The sequence below is a fragment of the Oncorhynchus keta genome, chromosome 10 (genome assembly GCF_023373465.1).
Source record: "Oncorhynchus keta strain PuntledgeMale-10-30-2019 chromosome 10, Oket_V2, whole genome shotgun sequence".
Classification (NCBI taxonomy): Eukaryota; Metazoa; Chordata; class Actinopteri; order Salmoniformes; family Salmonidae; genus Oncorhynchus; species Oncorhynchus keta.
Window position 1 is genome coordinate 82,843,611 of NC_068430.1, and position 15,473 is coordinate 82,859,083.

At 46.5% G+C, this 15,473-nt stretch overlaps 1 protein-coding gene and 1 long non-coding RNA gene across 6 annotated transcripts in view; both read left to right on the forward strand.

Annotated features, from left to right (window-relative positions):
- LOC127932580 (pre-B-cell leukemia transcription factor 1-like) overlaps positions 1–13,786 on the forward strand; it is a 42,477-nt gene extending 28,691 nt beyond the window's left edge. Inside the window, exons 4-8 of the mRNA XM_052528544.1 lie at positions 2,192–2,382; positions 2,842–2,977; positions 5,734–5,890; positions 10,492–10,578; positions 13,279–13,786. Coding sequence (XP_052384504.1) covers positions 2,192–2,382; positions 2,842–2,977; positions 5,734–5,890; positions 10,492–10,535 — 528 coding nt within the window. The 3' untranslated portion in view covers positions 10,536–10,578; positions 13,279–13,786. The remainder of the gene's footprint in view (positions 1–2,191; positions 2,383–2,841; positions 2,978–5,733; positions 5,891–10,491; positions 10,579–13,278) is intronic.
- LOC127932581 (uncharacterized) lies at positions 4,134–5,721 on the forward strand. Of its 5 annotated transcripts, none has more exons than XR_008146026.1 (4): positions 4,134–4,835; positions 4,968–5,033; positions 5,100–5,330; positions 5,561–5,721. It is a non-coding gene; the product is annotated as an uncharacterized LOC127932581 (long non-coding RNA). The 5 variants fall into 5 exon arrangements; XR_008146025.1 differs by lacking the exon at positions 4,968–5,033 and adding an exon at positions 5,363–5,428 and having other exon boundaries at positions 5,100–5,264; positions 5,495–5,721; XR_008146024.1 differs by having other exon boundaries at positions 4,968–5,330.
- Positions 13,787–15,473: the final 1,687 nt, after the last annotated feature.

Below are 15,473 nucleotides of genomic sequence, written 5' to 3' on the forward strand. Positions count from 1 at the left end.
AGTGGTGTGCAGTGAATTCTACTAGATGAAAGGAACTGTCTCTTCCTGAGTGGTGTGCAGTGAATTCTACTAGATGAAAAGATCATTCTCTTCCTGAGTGGTGTGCAGTGAATTCTACTAGATGAAAGGAACTGTCTCTTCCTGAGTGGTGTGCAGTGAATTCTACTAGATGAAAAGATCATTCTCTTCCTGAGTGGTGTGCAGTGAATTCTACGAGATGAAAAGATCATTCTCTTCCTGAGTGGTGTGCAGTGAATTCTAGGAGATGAAAAGATCATTCTCTTCCTGAGTGGTGTGCAGTGAATTCTAGGAGATGAAAAGATCATTCTCTTCCTGAGTGGTGTGCAGTGAATTCTAATAGATGAAAAGATCATTCTCTTCCTGAGTGGTGTGCAGTGAATTCTACTAGATGAAAAGATCATTCTCTTCCTGAGTGGTGTGCAGTGAATTCTACTAGATGAAAGGAACTGTCTCTTCCTGAGTGGTGTGCAGTGAATTCTACTAGATGAAAGGAACTGTCTCTTCCTGAGTGGTGTGCAGTGAATTCTACTAGATGAAAGGAACTGTCTCTTCCTGAGTGGTGTGCAGTGAATTCTACTAGATGAAAGGAACTGTCTCTTCCTGAGTGGTGTGCAGTGAATTCTACGAGATGAAAAGATCATTCTCTTCCTGAGTGGTGTGCAGTGAATTCTACTAGATGAAATGAACTGTCTCTTCCTGAGTGGTGTGCAGTGAATTCTACTAGATGAAAGGAACCGTCTCTTCCTGAGTGGTGTGCAGTGAATTCTAGGAGATGAAAAGATCATTCTCTTCCTGAGTGGTGTGCAGTGAATTCTAATAGATGAAAAGATCATTCTCTTCCTGAGTGGTGTGCAGTGAATTCTACTAGATGAAAAGATCATTCTCTTCCTGAGTGGTGTGCAGTGAATTCTACTAGATGAAAGGAACTGTCTCTTCCTGAGTGGTGTGCAGTGAATTCTACTAGATGAAAGGAACCGTCTCTTCCTGAGTAGTGTGCAGTGAATTCTACTAGATGAAAAGATCATTCTCTTCCTGAGTGGTGTGCAGTGAATTCTACTAGATGAAAGGAACTGTCTCTTCCTGAGTGGTGTGCAGTGAATTCTACGAGATGAAAAGATCATTCTCTTCCTGAGTGGTGTGCAGTGAATTCTACTAGATGAAAGGAACTGTCTCTTCCTGAGTGGTGTGCAGTGAATTCTACTAGATGAAAGGAACTGTCTCTTCCTGAGTGGTGTGCAGTGAATTCTACTAGATGAAAGGAACTGTCTCTTCCTGAGTGGTGTGCAGTGAATTCTACTAGATGAAAAGATCATTCTCTTCCTGAGTGGTGTGCAGTGAATTCTACTAGATGAAAGGAACTGTCTCTTCCTGAGTGGTGTGCAGTGAATTCTACGAGATGAAAAGATCATTCTCTTCCTGAGTGGTGTGCAGTGAATTCTACTAGATGAAAGGAACTGTCTCTTCCTGAGTGGTGTGCAGTGAATTCTACTAGATGAAAGGAACTGTCTCTTCCTGAGTGGTGTGCAGTGAATTCTACTAGATGAAAGGAACTGTCTCTTCCTGAGTGGTGTGCAGTGAATTCTACTAGATGAAAGGAACCGTCTCTTCCTGAGTGGTGTGCAGTGAATTCTACTAGATGAAAGGAACCGTCTCTTCCTGAGTGGTGTGCAGTGAATTCTAGGAGATGAAAGGAACCGTCTCTTCCTGAGTGGTGTGCAGTGAATTCTACTAGATGAAAGGAACCGTCTCTTCCTGAGTGATGTGCAGTGAATTCTAGGAGATGAAAAGCCTGATGACCTCCTGACATTAAGATATTTCACAGACTACTATTTAGAACTCAGGATGGGTATTCAGACACGACCAGTACCTCCCCTTCAGAAAAAAATGACATCTCCCTCCTCCTCCTATCCTTCCTCCTCCTCTCCTTCCTCCCTCCTCTCCTCCTTCCTCCTCCTCTCCTTCCTCCCTCCTCTCCTCCTTCCTCCTCCTCTCCTCCTTCCTTCATCCCCTCCTCCTCCCTCCCCTCCTCCCTCCTCTCCTCCTTCCTTCACCCCCTCCTCCTCCTCTCCTTCCTCTCTCCTCCTTCCTTCATCCCCTCCTCCTCCTCTCCTCTCCTCCTTCTCCTCCTCCTCCTCCTCTCCTCCTCTCCTCTCCTCTCTTCCCTCCCCAGGCGTGCAGTGAGTTCACCAACCACGTGATGAACCTGCTGAGGGAGCAGAGTCGCACGCGGCCCATCTCTCCCAAGGAGATCGAGCGCATGGTGGGGATCATCCACCGCAAGTTCAGCTCCATCCAGATGCAGCTCAAACAGAGCACCTGTGAAGCCGTCATGATCCTGCGCTCCAGATTCCTCGACGCCAGGTGAGAGAGACGGAGAGAGACGGCGTGGACGTGTGTGTGTGTTTGTGTGTGTCTCTCTCTCACCCCCCCCCTCTCTCTGTCTCTCTCTCTCTCTCTCTGTGTCTCTCGCTCTCTCTGTCTCTCACTCTCTCCGTCTGTCTCACCTCTCTGTGTCTCTCTCACCTCCCTCTCTCTCTCTCTGACCTCTCTGTCTCTCTCACCTCCCCTCTCTCTCTCGCTCTCTCTCTGTGTCTCTCACCTCTCTCTGTGTCTTCTCACCTCCCCTCTCTCTCTCGCTCTCTCTCTGTGTCTCTCACCTCTCTCTGTGTCTTCTCACCTCCCCTCTCTCTCTCTCGCTCTCTCACCTCCCCTCTCTCTCTCTCACTCTCTCTCTGTGTCTCTCACCTCTCTCTGTGTCTCTCTCACCTCCCCTCTCTCTCTCTCTCTCTCTCTGACCTCCCTCTCTCTCTCTCTGGTCAGACGGAAGAGACGTAACTTCAACAAGCAGGCTACTGAGGTGCTGAATGAGTACTTCTACTCCCACCTGTCTAACCCCTACCCCAGTGAGGAGGCCAAGGAGGAACTGGCCAAGAAGTGTGCCATCACCGTCTCTCAGGTTAGAGGTCAAATAGGGGTCAAACTATGGTCACAGAAGTATCACGGGCGGGATCTGAACCCTGGTCTCCCATGGGAGAAACCAACATCTTGACCTTTGGTTACAGGAGGTATTAATATTATGGTAGAGGGTTATGGGAGGTGTTAATATTAGGGTAGAGGGTTATGGGAGGTATTAATATTATGGTAGAGGGTTATGGGAGGTGTTAATATTAGGGTAGAGGGTTATGGGAGGTATTAATATTATGGTTGAGGGTTATGGGAGGTATTAATATTATGGTAGAGGGTTATAGGAGGTAGTAATATTATGGTAGAGGGTTATGGGAGGTATTAATATTAGGGTAGAGGGTTATGGGAGGTATTAATATTAGGGTAGAGGGTTATGGGAGGTATTAATATTAGGGTAGAGGGTTATGGGAGGTATTAATATTGTGGTAGAGGGTTATAGGAGGTATTAATATTGTGGTAGAGGGTTATAGGAGGTATTAATCCTACTATTAATATTATGATAGAGGGTTATAGGAGGTATTAATCCTACTATTAATATTATGGTAGAGGGTTATAGGAGGTATTAATTATACTATTAATATTATGGTAGAGGGTTATAGGAGGTATTAATCCTTCTATTAATATTATGGTAGAGGGTTATGGGAAGTATTAATATTAGGGTAGAGGGTTATGGGAGGTATTAATATTAGGGTAGAGGGTTATGGGAGGTATTAATATTAGGGTAGAGGGTTATGGGAGGTATTAATATTAGGGTAGAGGGTTATGGGAGGTATTAATATTATGGTAGAGGGTTATAGGAGGTATTAATATTATGGTAGAGGGTTATAGGAGGTATTAATATTATGGTAGAGGGTTATAGGAGGTATTAATATTATGGTAGAGGGTTATAGGAGGTATTAATATTATGGTAGAGGGTTATAGGAGGTATTAATATTATGGTAGAGGGTTATAGGAGGTATTAATATTATGGTAGAGGGTTATGGGAGGTATTAATATTAGGGTAGAGGGTTATAGGAGGTATTAATATTATGGTAGAGGGTTATAGGAGGTATTAATATTATGGTAGAGGGTTATAGGTGGTATTAATATTATGGTAGAGGGTTATGGGAGGTGTTAATATTAGGGTAGAGGATTATGGGAGGTATTAATATTATGGTAGAGGGTTATGGGAGGTATTAATATTAGGGTAGAGGGTTATGGGAGGTATTAATACTACTGTTAATATTATGGTAGAGGGTTATGGGAGGTAGGATCTGAACCCTGGTCTCCCATGGGAGAAACCAACGTCCTGACTGTTTGTCCAAGAGGAAATTCCCCCTTGGTGACAATGATTTTGAAGTTGCAGGCATTGCTACCTCATCACGAGAATGTGAGCCCGGCTCATATCTGCTACATAAGGGTCAAACTGGGGTCACACAGGGGTCAATGTCTGAGGTCAGGGTAGGGGGTTATAGGAGGTATTAATACTGCTGTTCATATTGTCACTACTGTTGGTATTATTGCTCATGTTTACTTTGACAATATAAACGGCAAATTTTCCATGTCAACTAAGTCAATACAATTACAGGGTAGATGTGAGACCACCAAAGTGCACTACTTTTGACCACAGCCACGTTAGACTTACTGTATCAGGAACAGGTTGTTATCTGATCGTTTCCCCAGGAGGTGAGAAGAATAGAATGTGATTCATGTCTTAAAGTTCCCAGAAACACGCTCTGGCACCTGCATGCACTTGATTCAGACTTGACTAGGTCTTAGTTATCACTTGATTCAGACTTGACTAGGTCTTAGTTATCACTTGATTCAGACTTGACTAGGTCTTAGTTATCACTTGATTCAGACTTGACTAGGTCTTAGTTATCACTTGATTCAGACTTGACTATTTATTAGTTATCACTTGATTCAGACTTGACTAGGTCTTAGTTATCACTTGATTCAGACTTGACTATTTATTAGTTATCACTTGATTCAGACTTGACCAGGTCTTAGTTATCACTTGATTCAGACTTGACTAGGTCTTAGTTATCACTTGATTCAGACTTGACTAGGTCTTAGTTAGCACTTGATTCAGACTTGACTAGGTCTTAGTTAGCACTTGATCCAGACTTGACTAGGTCTTAGTTATCACTTGATTCAGACTTGACTAGGTCTTAGTTATCACTTGATTCAGACTTGACTAGGTCTTAGTTATCACTTGATTCAGACTTGACTAGGTCTTAGTTATCACTTGATTCAGACTTGACTAGGTCTTAGTTATCACTTGATTCAGACTTGACTAGGTCTTAGTTATCACTTGATTCAGACTTGACTATTTATTAGTTATCACTTGATTCAGACTTGACTAGGTCTTAGTTATCACTTGATTCAGATTGACTAGGTCTTAGTTATCACTTGATTCAGACTTGACTAGGTCTTAGTTATCACTTGATTCAGACTTGACTAGGTCTTAGTTATAACTTGATTCAGACTTGACTAGGTCTTAGTTAGCACTTGATTCAGACTTGACTAGGTCTTAGTTATCACTTGATTCAGACTTGACTAGGTCTTAGTTATCACTTGATTCAGACTTGACTAGGTCTTAGTTATCACTTGATTCAGACTTGACTAGGTCTTAGTTAGCACTTGATTCAAATTATATATATATAAATATATTTTTTTCCCTCAAACTGAGTTCTCCCCCCTCTACTTCTCCCTCTCTCTCGCTGCCCCCCCCTTTCTACTTCTCCCCCCCCTACTTCTCTCTTTCAGGTGTCTAACTGGTTTGGTAACAAGAGGATCAGGTACAAGAAGAACATAGGGAAGTTCCAGGAGGAAGCGAACCTGTATGCTGTGAAAACAGCTGTAGATGCAGCCAGCGTCTCCTCACAGGCCAGCCAGGCCAACTCCCCCGCCACGCCCAACTCAGGTACACACTCGGACGTCACACACACGTGTGCGTACGCACCAGGATCACTCACTCTCGGACATCACACACACATTTGGACATCAAACACACACTCGGGCACACACACACACACACACACACACACACACACACACACACACACACACACACACACACACACACACACACACACACACACACACACACACACACACACACACACAGTCGGAGACCACGTGTGGGTGCATTTCACTCGCTCGCTCGCATACAAACACACACAGTGGCACCACCAAGACCAGCCACATCTTTTTCACACAATTACTTCTCCCATAGTCTCCCTTCTAACAAAGTTTAAACCCGCCTCTTATTACCCGCCCCACCAATCAACCGCTCCCTGCCATAAAAGCCTCTCTCCTGATTGGCTGGTTATGACATTCCGCAGGCTCGCCAGGGTCGTACAGTCGGCCCAACACAGGCCACGCCCACCCCGGTTTACACCCGACCAATGGGGAGGGGTTATTTCTCAACCCTCCTCTGCAGCCTCAGGTAGGCCTGCAGTAAGACCCCCCCCATCACCCTCCCCAAAATGGTTCCCCTGTTATAGCTGCTTGTTCCTCTCTCCTGCCCCCCCTCAATCCCCCCAAACTGCCACCTGTGTTCCCGGTGGTATCATTGGTACTCCTTAGTATCAGCTACCAACCCCCCCAGCCCCTATAGAGCCCCTCTGACCCCTGTTCAGTTGTACCTTTTAGTAGTATCAGCTACCAACCCCCCCAGCCCCTATAGAGCCCCTCTGACCCCTGTTCAGTTGCACCTTTTAGTAGTATCAGCTACCAACCCCCCCAGCCCCTATAGAGCCCCTCTGACCCCTGTTCAGTTGTACCTTTTAGTAGTATCAGCTACCAGCCCCTATAGAGCCCCTCTGACCCCTGTTCAGTTGCACCTTTTAGTAGTATCAGCTACCAACCCCCCCAGCCCCTATAGAGCCCCTCTGACCCCTGTTCAGTTGTACCTTTTAGTAGTATCAGCTACCAACCCCCAGCCCCTATAGAGCCCCTCTGAACCCTGTTCAGTTGTACCTTTTAGTAGTATCAGCTACCAACCCCCAGCCCCTATAGAGCCCCTCTGACCCCTGTTCAGTTGTACCTTTTAGTAGTATCAGCTACCAACCCCCAGCCCCTATAGAGCCCCTCTGACCCCTGTTCAGTTGTACCTTTTAGTAGTATCAGCTACCAACCCCCCCAGCCCCTATAGAGCCCCTCTGACCCCTGTTCAGTTGTACCTTTTAGTAGTATCAGCTACCAACCCCCAGCCCCTATAGAGCCCCTCTGACCCCTGTTCAGTTGTACCTTTTAGTAGTATCAGCTACCAACCCCCAGCCCCTATAGAGCCCCTCTGACCCCTGTTCAGTTGTACCTTTTAGTAGTATCAGCTACCAACCCCCAGCCCCTATAGAGCCCCTCTGACCCCTGTTCAGTTGTACCTTTTAGTAGTATCAGCTACCAACCCCCAGCCCCTATAGAGCCCCCTCTGACCCCTGTTCAGTTGTACCTTTTAGTAGTATCAGCTACCAACCCCCAGCCCCTATAGAGCCCCTCTGACCCCTGTTCAGTTGTACCTTTTAGTAGTATCAGCTACCAACCCCCCCAGCCCCTATAGAGCCCCTCTGACCCCTGTTCAGTTGTACCTTTTAGTAGTATCAGCTACCAACCCCCAGCCCCTATAGAGCCCTCTGACCCCTGTTCAGTTGTACCTTTTAGTAGTATCAGCTACCAACCCCCCCAGCCCCTATAGAGCCCCTCTGACCCCTGTTCAGTTGTACCTTTTAGTAGTATCAGCTACCAACCCCCCCAGCCCCTATAGAGCCCCTCTGACCCCTGTTCAGTTGTACCTTTTAGTAGTATCAGCTACCAACCCCCCAGCCCCTATAGAGCCCCTCTGACCCCTGTTCAGTTGTACCTTTTAGTAGTATCAGCTACCAACCCCCCCAGCCCCTATAGAGCCCCTCTGACCCCTGTTCAGTTGTACCTTTTAGTAGTATCAGCTACCAACCCCCCCAGCCCCTATAGAGCCCCTCTGACCCCTGTTCAGTTGTACCTTTTAGTAGTATCAGCTACCAACCCCCCCAGCCCCTATAGAGCCCCTCTGACCCCTGTTCAGTTGTATCTTTTAGTAGTATCAGCTACCAACCCCCCCAGCCCCTATAGAGCCCCTCTGACCCCTGTTCAGTTGTACCTTTTAGTAGTATCAGCTACCAACCCCCCCAGCCCCTATAGAGCCCCTCTGACCCCTGTTCAGTTGTACCTTTTAGTAGTATCAGCTACCAACCCCCAGCCCCTATAGAGCCCCTCTGACCCCTGTTCAGTTGTATCCTTTTAGTAGTATCAGCTACCAACCCCCAGCCCCTATAGAGCCCCTCTGACCCCTGTTCAGTTGTACCTTTTAGTAGTATCAGCTACCAACCCCCAGCCCCTATAGAGCCCCTCTGACCCCTGTTCAGTTGTACCTTTTAGTAGTATCAGCTACCAACCCCCAGCCCCTATAGAGCCCCTCTGACCCCTGTTCAGTTGTACCTTTTAGTAGTATCAGCTACCAACCCCCAGCCCCTATAGAGCCCCTCTGACCCCTGTTCAGTTGTACCTTTTAGTAGTATCAGCTACCAACCCCCAGCCCCTAGCCCCTCTGATGTTCAGTTGTACCTTTTAGTAGTATCAGCCCAACCCCCAGCCCCTATAGAGCCCCTGTTGTTCAGTTGTACCTTTTAGTAGTATCAGCTACCAACCCCCAGCCCCTATAGAGCCCCTCTGACCCCTGTTCAGTTGTACCTTTTAGTAGTATCAGCTACCAACCCCCCCAGCCCCTATAGAGCCCCTCTGACCCCTGTTCAGTTGTACCTTTTAGTAGTATCAGCTACCAACCCCCAGCCCCTATAGAGCCCCTCTGACCCCTGTTCAGTTGTACCTTTTAGTAGTATCAGCTACCAACCCCCCCAGCCCCTATAGAGCCCCTCTGATCCCTGTTCAGTTGTACCTTTTAGTAGTATCAGCTACCAACCCCCCAGCCCCTATAGAGCCCCTCTGACCCCTGTTCAGTTGTACCTTTTAGTAGTATCAGCTACCAACCCCCCCAGCCCCTATAGAGCCCCTCTGATCCCTGTTCAGTTGTACCTTTTAGTAGTATCAGCTACCAACCCCCCTCAGCCCCTATAGAGCCCCTCTGACCCCTGTTCAGTTGTACCTTTTAGTAGTATCAGCTACCAACCCCCCCAGCCCCTATAGAGCCCCTCTGACCCCTGTTCAGTTGTATCTTTTAGTAGTATCAGCTACCAACCCCCCCAGCCCCTATAGAGCCCCTCTGACCCCTGTTCAGTTGTATCTTTTAGTAGTATCAGCTACCAACCCCCCAGCCCCTATAGAGCCCCTCTGACCCTGTTCAGTTGTACCTTTTAGTAGTATCAGCTACCAACCCCCAGCCCCTATAGAGCCCCTCTGACCCCTGTTCAGTTGTACCTTTTAGTAGTATCAGCTACCAACCCCCCCAGCCCCTATAGAGCCCCTCTGACCCCTGTTCAGTTGTACCTTTTAGTAGTATCAGCTACCAACCCCCAGCCCCTATAGAGCCCCTCTGACCCCTGTTCAGTTGTACCTTTTAGTAGTATCAGCTACCAACCCCCCAACCCCTATAGAGCCCCTCTGACCCCTGTTCAGTTGTATCTTTTAGTAGTATCAGCTACCAACCCCCCCAGCCCCTATAGAGCCCCTCTGACCCCTGTTCAGTTGTATCTTTTAGTAGTATCAGCTACCAACCCCCCCAGCCCCTATAGAGCCCTCTGACCCCTGTTCAGTTGTACCTTTTAGCCCCCTGCTGGAACTTTGTGTTCCTCTCTTGGAACCCTGTGTGTGTGTGTGTGTGTGTGTGTGTGTGTGTGTGTGTGTGTGTGTGTGTGTGTGTGTGTGTGTGTGTGTGTGTGTGTGTGTGTGTGTGTGTGTGTGTGTGTGTGTGTGGTGGTAGTGTGTGTATCTGTGTATTAGTGTTTGCAGTGTTAATGTGCAACAGTCTGTGTTAGTGTGTGTATAAATGTATTAGTATGTGCACCAGTGTGTGTATAAATGTAGTATTAGTGTGTATAAATGTAGCATTAGTGTGTGTATAAATGTAGTATTAGTGTGCAAATGTAGTATTAGTGTGCACCAGTGTGTGTATACATGTAGTATTAGTGTGTACCAGTGTGTGTATAAATGTAGTATTAGTGTGTATAAATGTAGTATTAGTGTGCACCAGTGTGTGTATAAATGTAGTATTAGTGTGTACCAGTGTGTGTATACATGTAGTATTAGTGTGTACCAGTGTGTGTATAAATGTAGTGTTAGTGTGTATAAATGTAGTATTATTGTGTACCAGTGTGTGTATAAATGTAGTATTAGTGTGTACCAGTGTGTGTAGAAATGTAGTGTTAGTGTGTATAAATGTAGTATTATTGTGTACCAGTGTGTGTATAAATGTAGTATTAGTGTGTACCAGTGTGTGTATAAATGTAGTATTAGTGTGTACCAGTGTGTGTATAAATGTAGTATTAGTCTGTACTAGTGTGTAAAGCGCCCCCTGCTGGTCTGTTCCTCCAGGTGGATACCCAGCACCATGCTACACTCCTGACGGGATGTTATGAGGAGCTGCCTGGAGGAACTCTGTTTCCTCCCCACTGTCTCCATGTGAGTATCTATGGTAACGCTCTGTTTACCCCCACTGTCTTCATGTCAGTATCTATGGTAACACTCTGTTTACCACCACTGTCTTCATGTCAGTAGCTATGGTAACACTATGTTTCCATGTCAGTATCTATGGTAACACTATGTTTACCACCACTGTCTTCATGTCAGTAGCTATGGTAACACTATGTTTCCATGTCAGTATCTATGGTAACACTCTGTTTCCTCCCCACTGTCTTCATGTCAGTATCTATAGTAACACTATGTTTCCATGTCAGTATCCAAGGTTAACACTCTGTACCCTCCCCACTGTCTTCATGTCAGTATCTATGGTAACACTATGTTTACAAGCACTGTCGTCATGTCAGTATCTATGGTAACACTCTGTTTACCACCACTGTCTTCATGTCAGTATCTATGGTAACACTCTGTTTACCACCACTGTCTTCATGTCAGTATCTATGGTAACAGTCTGTTTCCATGTCAGTATCTATGGTAACACTCTGTTTCCTCCCCACTGTCTTCATGTCAGTATCTATGGTAACACTCTGTCTTCATGTCAGTATCTATGGTAACACTCTGTTTACCCCCACTGTCTTCATGTCAGTATCTATGGTAACACTCTGTTTACCCCCACTGTCTTCATGTCAGTATCTATGGTAACACTCTGTTTACCACCACTGTCTTCATGTCAGTATCTATGGTAACACTCTGTTTCCTCCCCACTGTCTTCATGTCAGTATCTATGGTAACACTCTGTTTACCCCCACTGTCTTCATGTCAGTATCTATGGTAACACTATGTTTACCACCACTGTCTTCATGTCAGTATCTATGGTAACACTCTGTTTACCCCCACTGTCTTCATGTCAGTATCTATGGTAACACTATGTTTACCACCACTGTCTTCATGTCAGTATCTATGGTAACACTCTGTTTACCCCCACTGTCTTCATGTCAGTATCTATGGTAACACTCTGTTTACCCCCACTGTCTTCATGTCAGTATCTATGGTAACACTCTGTTTACCCCCACTGTCTTCATGTCAGTATCTATGGTAACAGTCTGTTTACCACCACTGTCTTCATGTCAGTATCTATGGTAACACTCTGTTTACCACCACTGTCTTCATGTCAGTATCTATGGTAACACTCTGTTTACCCCCACTGTCTTCATGTCAGTATCTATGGTAACAGTCTGTTTACCACCACTGTCTTCATGTCAGTATCTATGGTAACACTCTGTTTACCACCACTGTCTTCATGTCAGTATCTATGGTAACACTCTGTTTACCCCCACTGTCTTCATGTCAGTATCTATGGTAACAGTCTGTTTCCATGTCAGTATCTATGGTAACACTCTGTTTACCCCCACTGTCTTCTATGGTATGTCATGTATCTATGGTAACACTCTGTTTACCCCCACTGTCTTCATGTCAGTATCTATGGTAACACTCTGTTTACCCCCACTGTCTTCATGTCAGTATCTATGGTAACACTCTGTTTACCACCACTGTCTTCATGTCAGTATCTATGGTAACACTCTGTTTACCCCCACTGTCTTCATGTCAGTATCTATGGTAACACTCTGTTTACCCCCACTGTCTTCATGTCAGTATCTATGGTAACACTCTGTTTACCACCACTGTCTTCATGTCAGTATCTATGGTAACACTCTGTTTACCCCCACTGTCTTCATGTCAGTATCTATGGTAACACTCTGTTTACCACCACTGTCTTCATGTCAGTATCTATGGTAACACTGTTTCCTCCCCACTGTCTTCATGTCAGTATCTATGGTAACACTCTGTTTACCCCCACTGTCTTCATGTCAGTATCTATGGTAACACTCTGTTTACCACCACTGTCTTCATGTCAGTATCTATGGTAACACTGTTTCCTCCCCACTGTCTTCATGTCAGTATCTATGGTAACACTCTGTTTACCACCACTGTCTTCATGTCAGTATCTATGGTAACACTCTGTTTCCTCCCCACTGTCTTCATGTCAGTATCTATGGTAACACTCTGTTTACCACCACTGTCTTCATGTCAGTATCTATGGTAACACTCTGTTTACCACCACTGTCTTCATGTCAGTATCTATGGTAACACTCTGTTTACCCCCACTGTCTTCATGTCAGTATCTATGGTAACACTCTGTTTACCCCCACTGTCTTCATGTCAGTATCTATGGTAACACTCTGTTTACCACCACTGTCTTCATGTCAGTATCTATGGTAACACTCTGTTTACCCCCCACTGTCTTCATGTCAGTATCTATGGTAACACTCTGTTTACCACCACTGTCTTCATGTCAGTATCTATGGTAACACTCTGTTTACCCCCACTGTCTTCATGTCAGTATCTATGGTAACACTCTGTTTACCACCACTGTCTTCATGTCAGTATCTATGGTAACACTCTGTTTCCTCCCCACTGTCTTCATGTCAGTATCTATGGTAACACTATGTTTACAAGCACTGTCTTCATGTCAGTATCTATGGTAACACTCTGTTTACCACCACTGTCTATGCCAGTTTTTTAAAACAGATATTGTAGGTGGGTGACCAACTCATGTGAATACCTTCAATTGATGTCTTGTATAAAATATTTTTCCCTCCTCCTTTTCACCTCTCTCTCTCCTTCCCTTTCTCTCTCCCTCCTCGCTTCCCTTTCTCTCTCTCTCTCTCTCTCTCTTTCCAGGTTGATAGTGGATGGCAGGACAGCACCGACCCCCCCTCCCTCACCCCCCCTCACGGGGCACCGGGCAGCGTGCACTCGGACACCTCAAACTGAGACACACACTCACCCCAAACGCCCCCCACCCCTCTACCCTTCAAATTCCCACCCAATCCCTCTCCTGTATCTCAAACTAACCCATGTCCCAAATATGCCCCCCACATATCAGTCGTACCTCAAACTGAAACAACATCATCCCCCTCCCCTCCGCTCCCTCCACACCACCCCCCCCCCTCCTCTCCCTCCCTCCCCCATCCCTCTCCCCCCACTCCCGATGCAACATAACCCCCTAGCTCTTCCCTCCTCTCTCTTCCCCCACTCCACTCCTGATGCAACATAACCCCCTAGCTCTTCCCTCCTCTCTCCTCCCCCATCCCTCTCTCTCCCTCCCTCCCCCATCCCTCTCTCTCTCCTCTCCCTCCACCATCCCTCTCTATCCCCTCCTCTCCCTCCCTCCTTCATCCATCTCTCTCCCTCCTCTCCCCCTCCCAATCCCTCTCTATCGCTCTCTCTCCCTCCCTCCCTCCCTCCCTCCCTCCATCCCTCCCTCCCTCCCCATCCCTCTCCTCTCCCCTCTCCTCCCTCCCAATCCCTCTCTATCCCTCTCTCTCTCCTCCTCCCCCTCCCTCCCCCATCCCCCTCTCTCTCCTCCTCTCCCTCCCTCCCAATCCCTCTCTATCCCTCTCTCTCTCCTCCTCTCCCTCCCTCCCCAATCCCTCTCTCTCCTCCTCTCTCCTCTCCCTCCTCCTCTCTCTCTCCTCCTCCTCTCTCCCTCCCCCTCTCCCCCCCTCTCTCCTCCTCCTCTCCCTCCCTCCCTCCTCCCTCTCCTCCTATCCCTCCCTCTCTCTCCTCCTCTCCCTCTCTCTCTCCTCCTCTCCCCTCTCTCTCTCCCTCCTCTCCCTCCTCTCTCCTCTCTCTCCCTCTCTCTCTCTCCTCTCCTCCTCCTCCTCCTCTCTCTCTCCTCTCTCTCTCTCCTCCTCTCTCTCTCTCTCCTCCTCTCTCCTCTCTCCTCCTCTCTCTCTCCTCTCTCTCTCTCTCTCTCTCCTCCTCCTCTCTCTCTCTCTCCCTCCTCTCTCTCTCTCCTCTCTCTCTCTCTCCTCTCTCTCTCTCTCTCTCTCTCTCTCTCTCTCTCTCTCTCCTCTCTCTCTCCTCCTCTCTCTCTCTCCTCCTCTCTCTCTCTCTCTCCTCTCTCTCTCTCTCTCTCTCTCCTCTCCCTCCATCGTCTGACATCAAGTCTTTTTCTTTATTTTTATAACCACTTATTTTTCTCTCGTTTAAAAAAATGAAGATCATTTAGAGTCACATGTAGTTTTTTTTTTCTAATACTGTTTCACAAAGCCGCACCAGCCGCGTGTGTTGGAGCCTGACGTGGACGCATCATGTTACTCAAAAAGAAGAAGAAGAATAAAAATGCATAACAAGAAAAATAAAGAAAAAAAATCTAATGTTTCTCGTCTTCCATGCATGTCGTCCCTTTTAGGTGTTTAGCAACGATTGTATTTTTCCTTTTACTTTTTAGACTTTTTAAAAAAACAGTTGCTACAGAGACAAAATGTAAAAAACAACGGGAAGTTCTAAATGGCAGAAAATAACCAAAAATGAATAAATACATTGTATGTCAATTATTAAGCTCTGTCTGCTGTCTCATTTTATTATGGAGGGTTGGACGATCAATATACATTACATACACTATATATACAAACGTATGGGTTTGGAGAACGCTACCTGCCACAATGCATAGCTCCAACTGTAAAGTTTGGTGGAGGAGGAAAAATGGTCTGAGGATGTTTTTCATGGTTCGGGGCTAGGTCCCTTAGTTCCAGTGAAGGGAAATCTTAACGCTAAAATTACGTTCAGCATAACAATGCCCCCCTGCACAAAGCGAGGCCCATGCAGAAATGGTTTGTTGAGATCGTTGTGGAAGAACATGATTGGCCTGCACAGAGCCCTGACCTCAACCCCATCAAACACCTTTGGGATGAATTGCAACGCCGACTGCGAGCCAGGCCTAATCGCCGAACATCAGTACCTGACCTCACTAATGCTCTTGTGGCTGAATGTAAGTAAGTCCCCGCAGCAATGTTCCAACATCTAGTGGAAAACCTTTCCAGAAGAGCAGAGGCTGTTATAGCAGCAAAAGGGGGACCATCTCCATATTA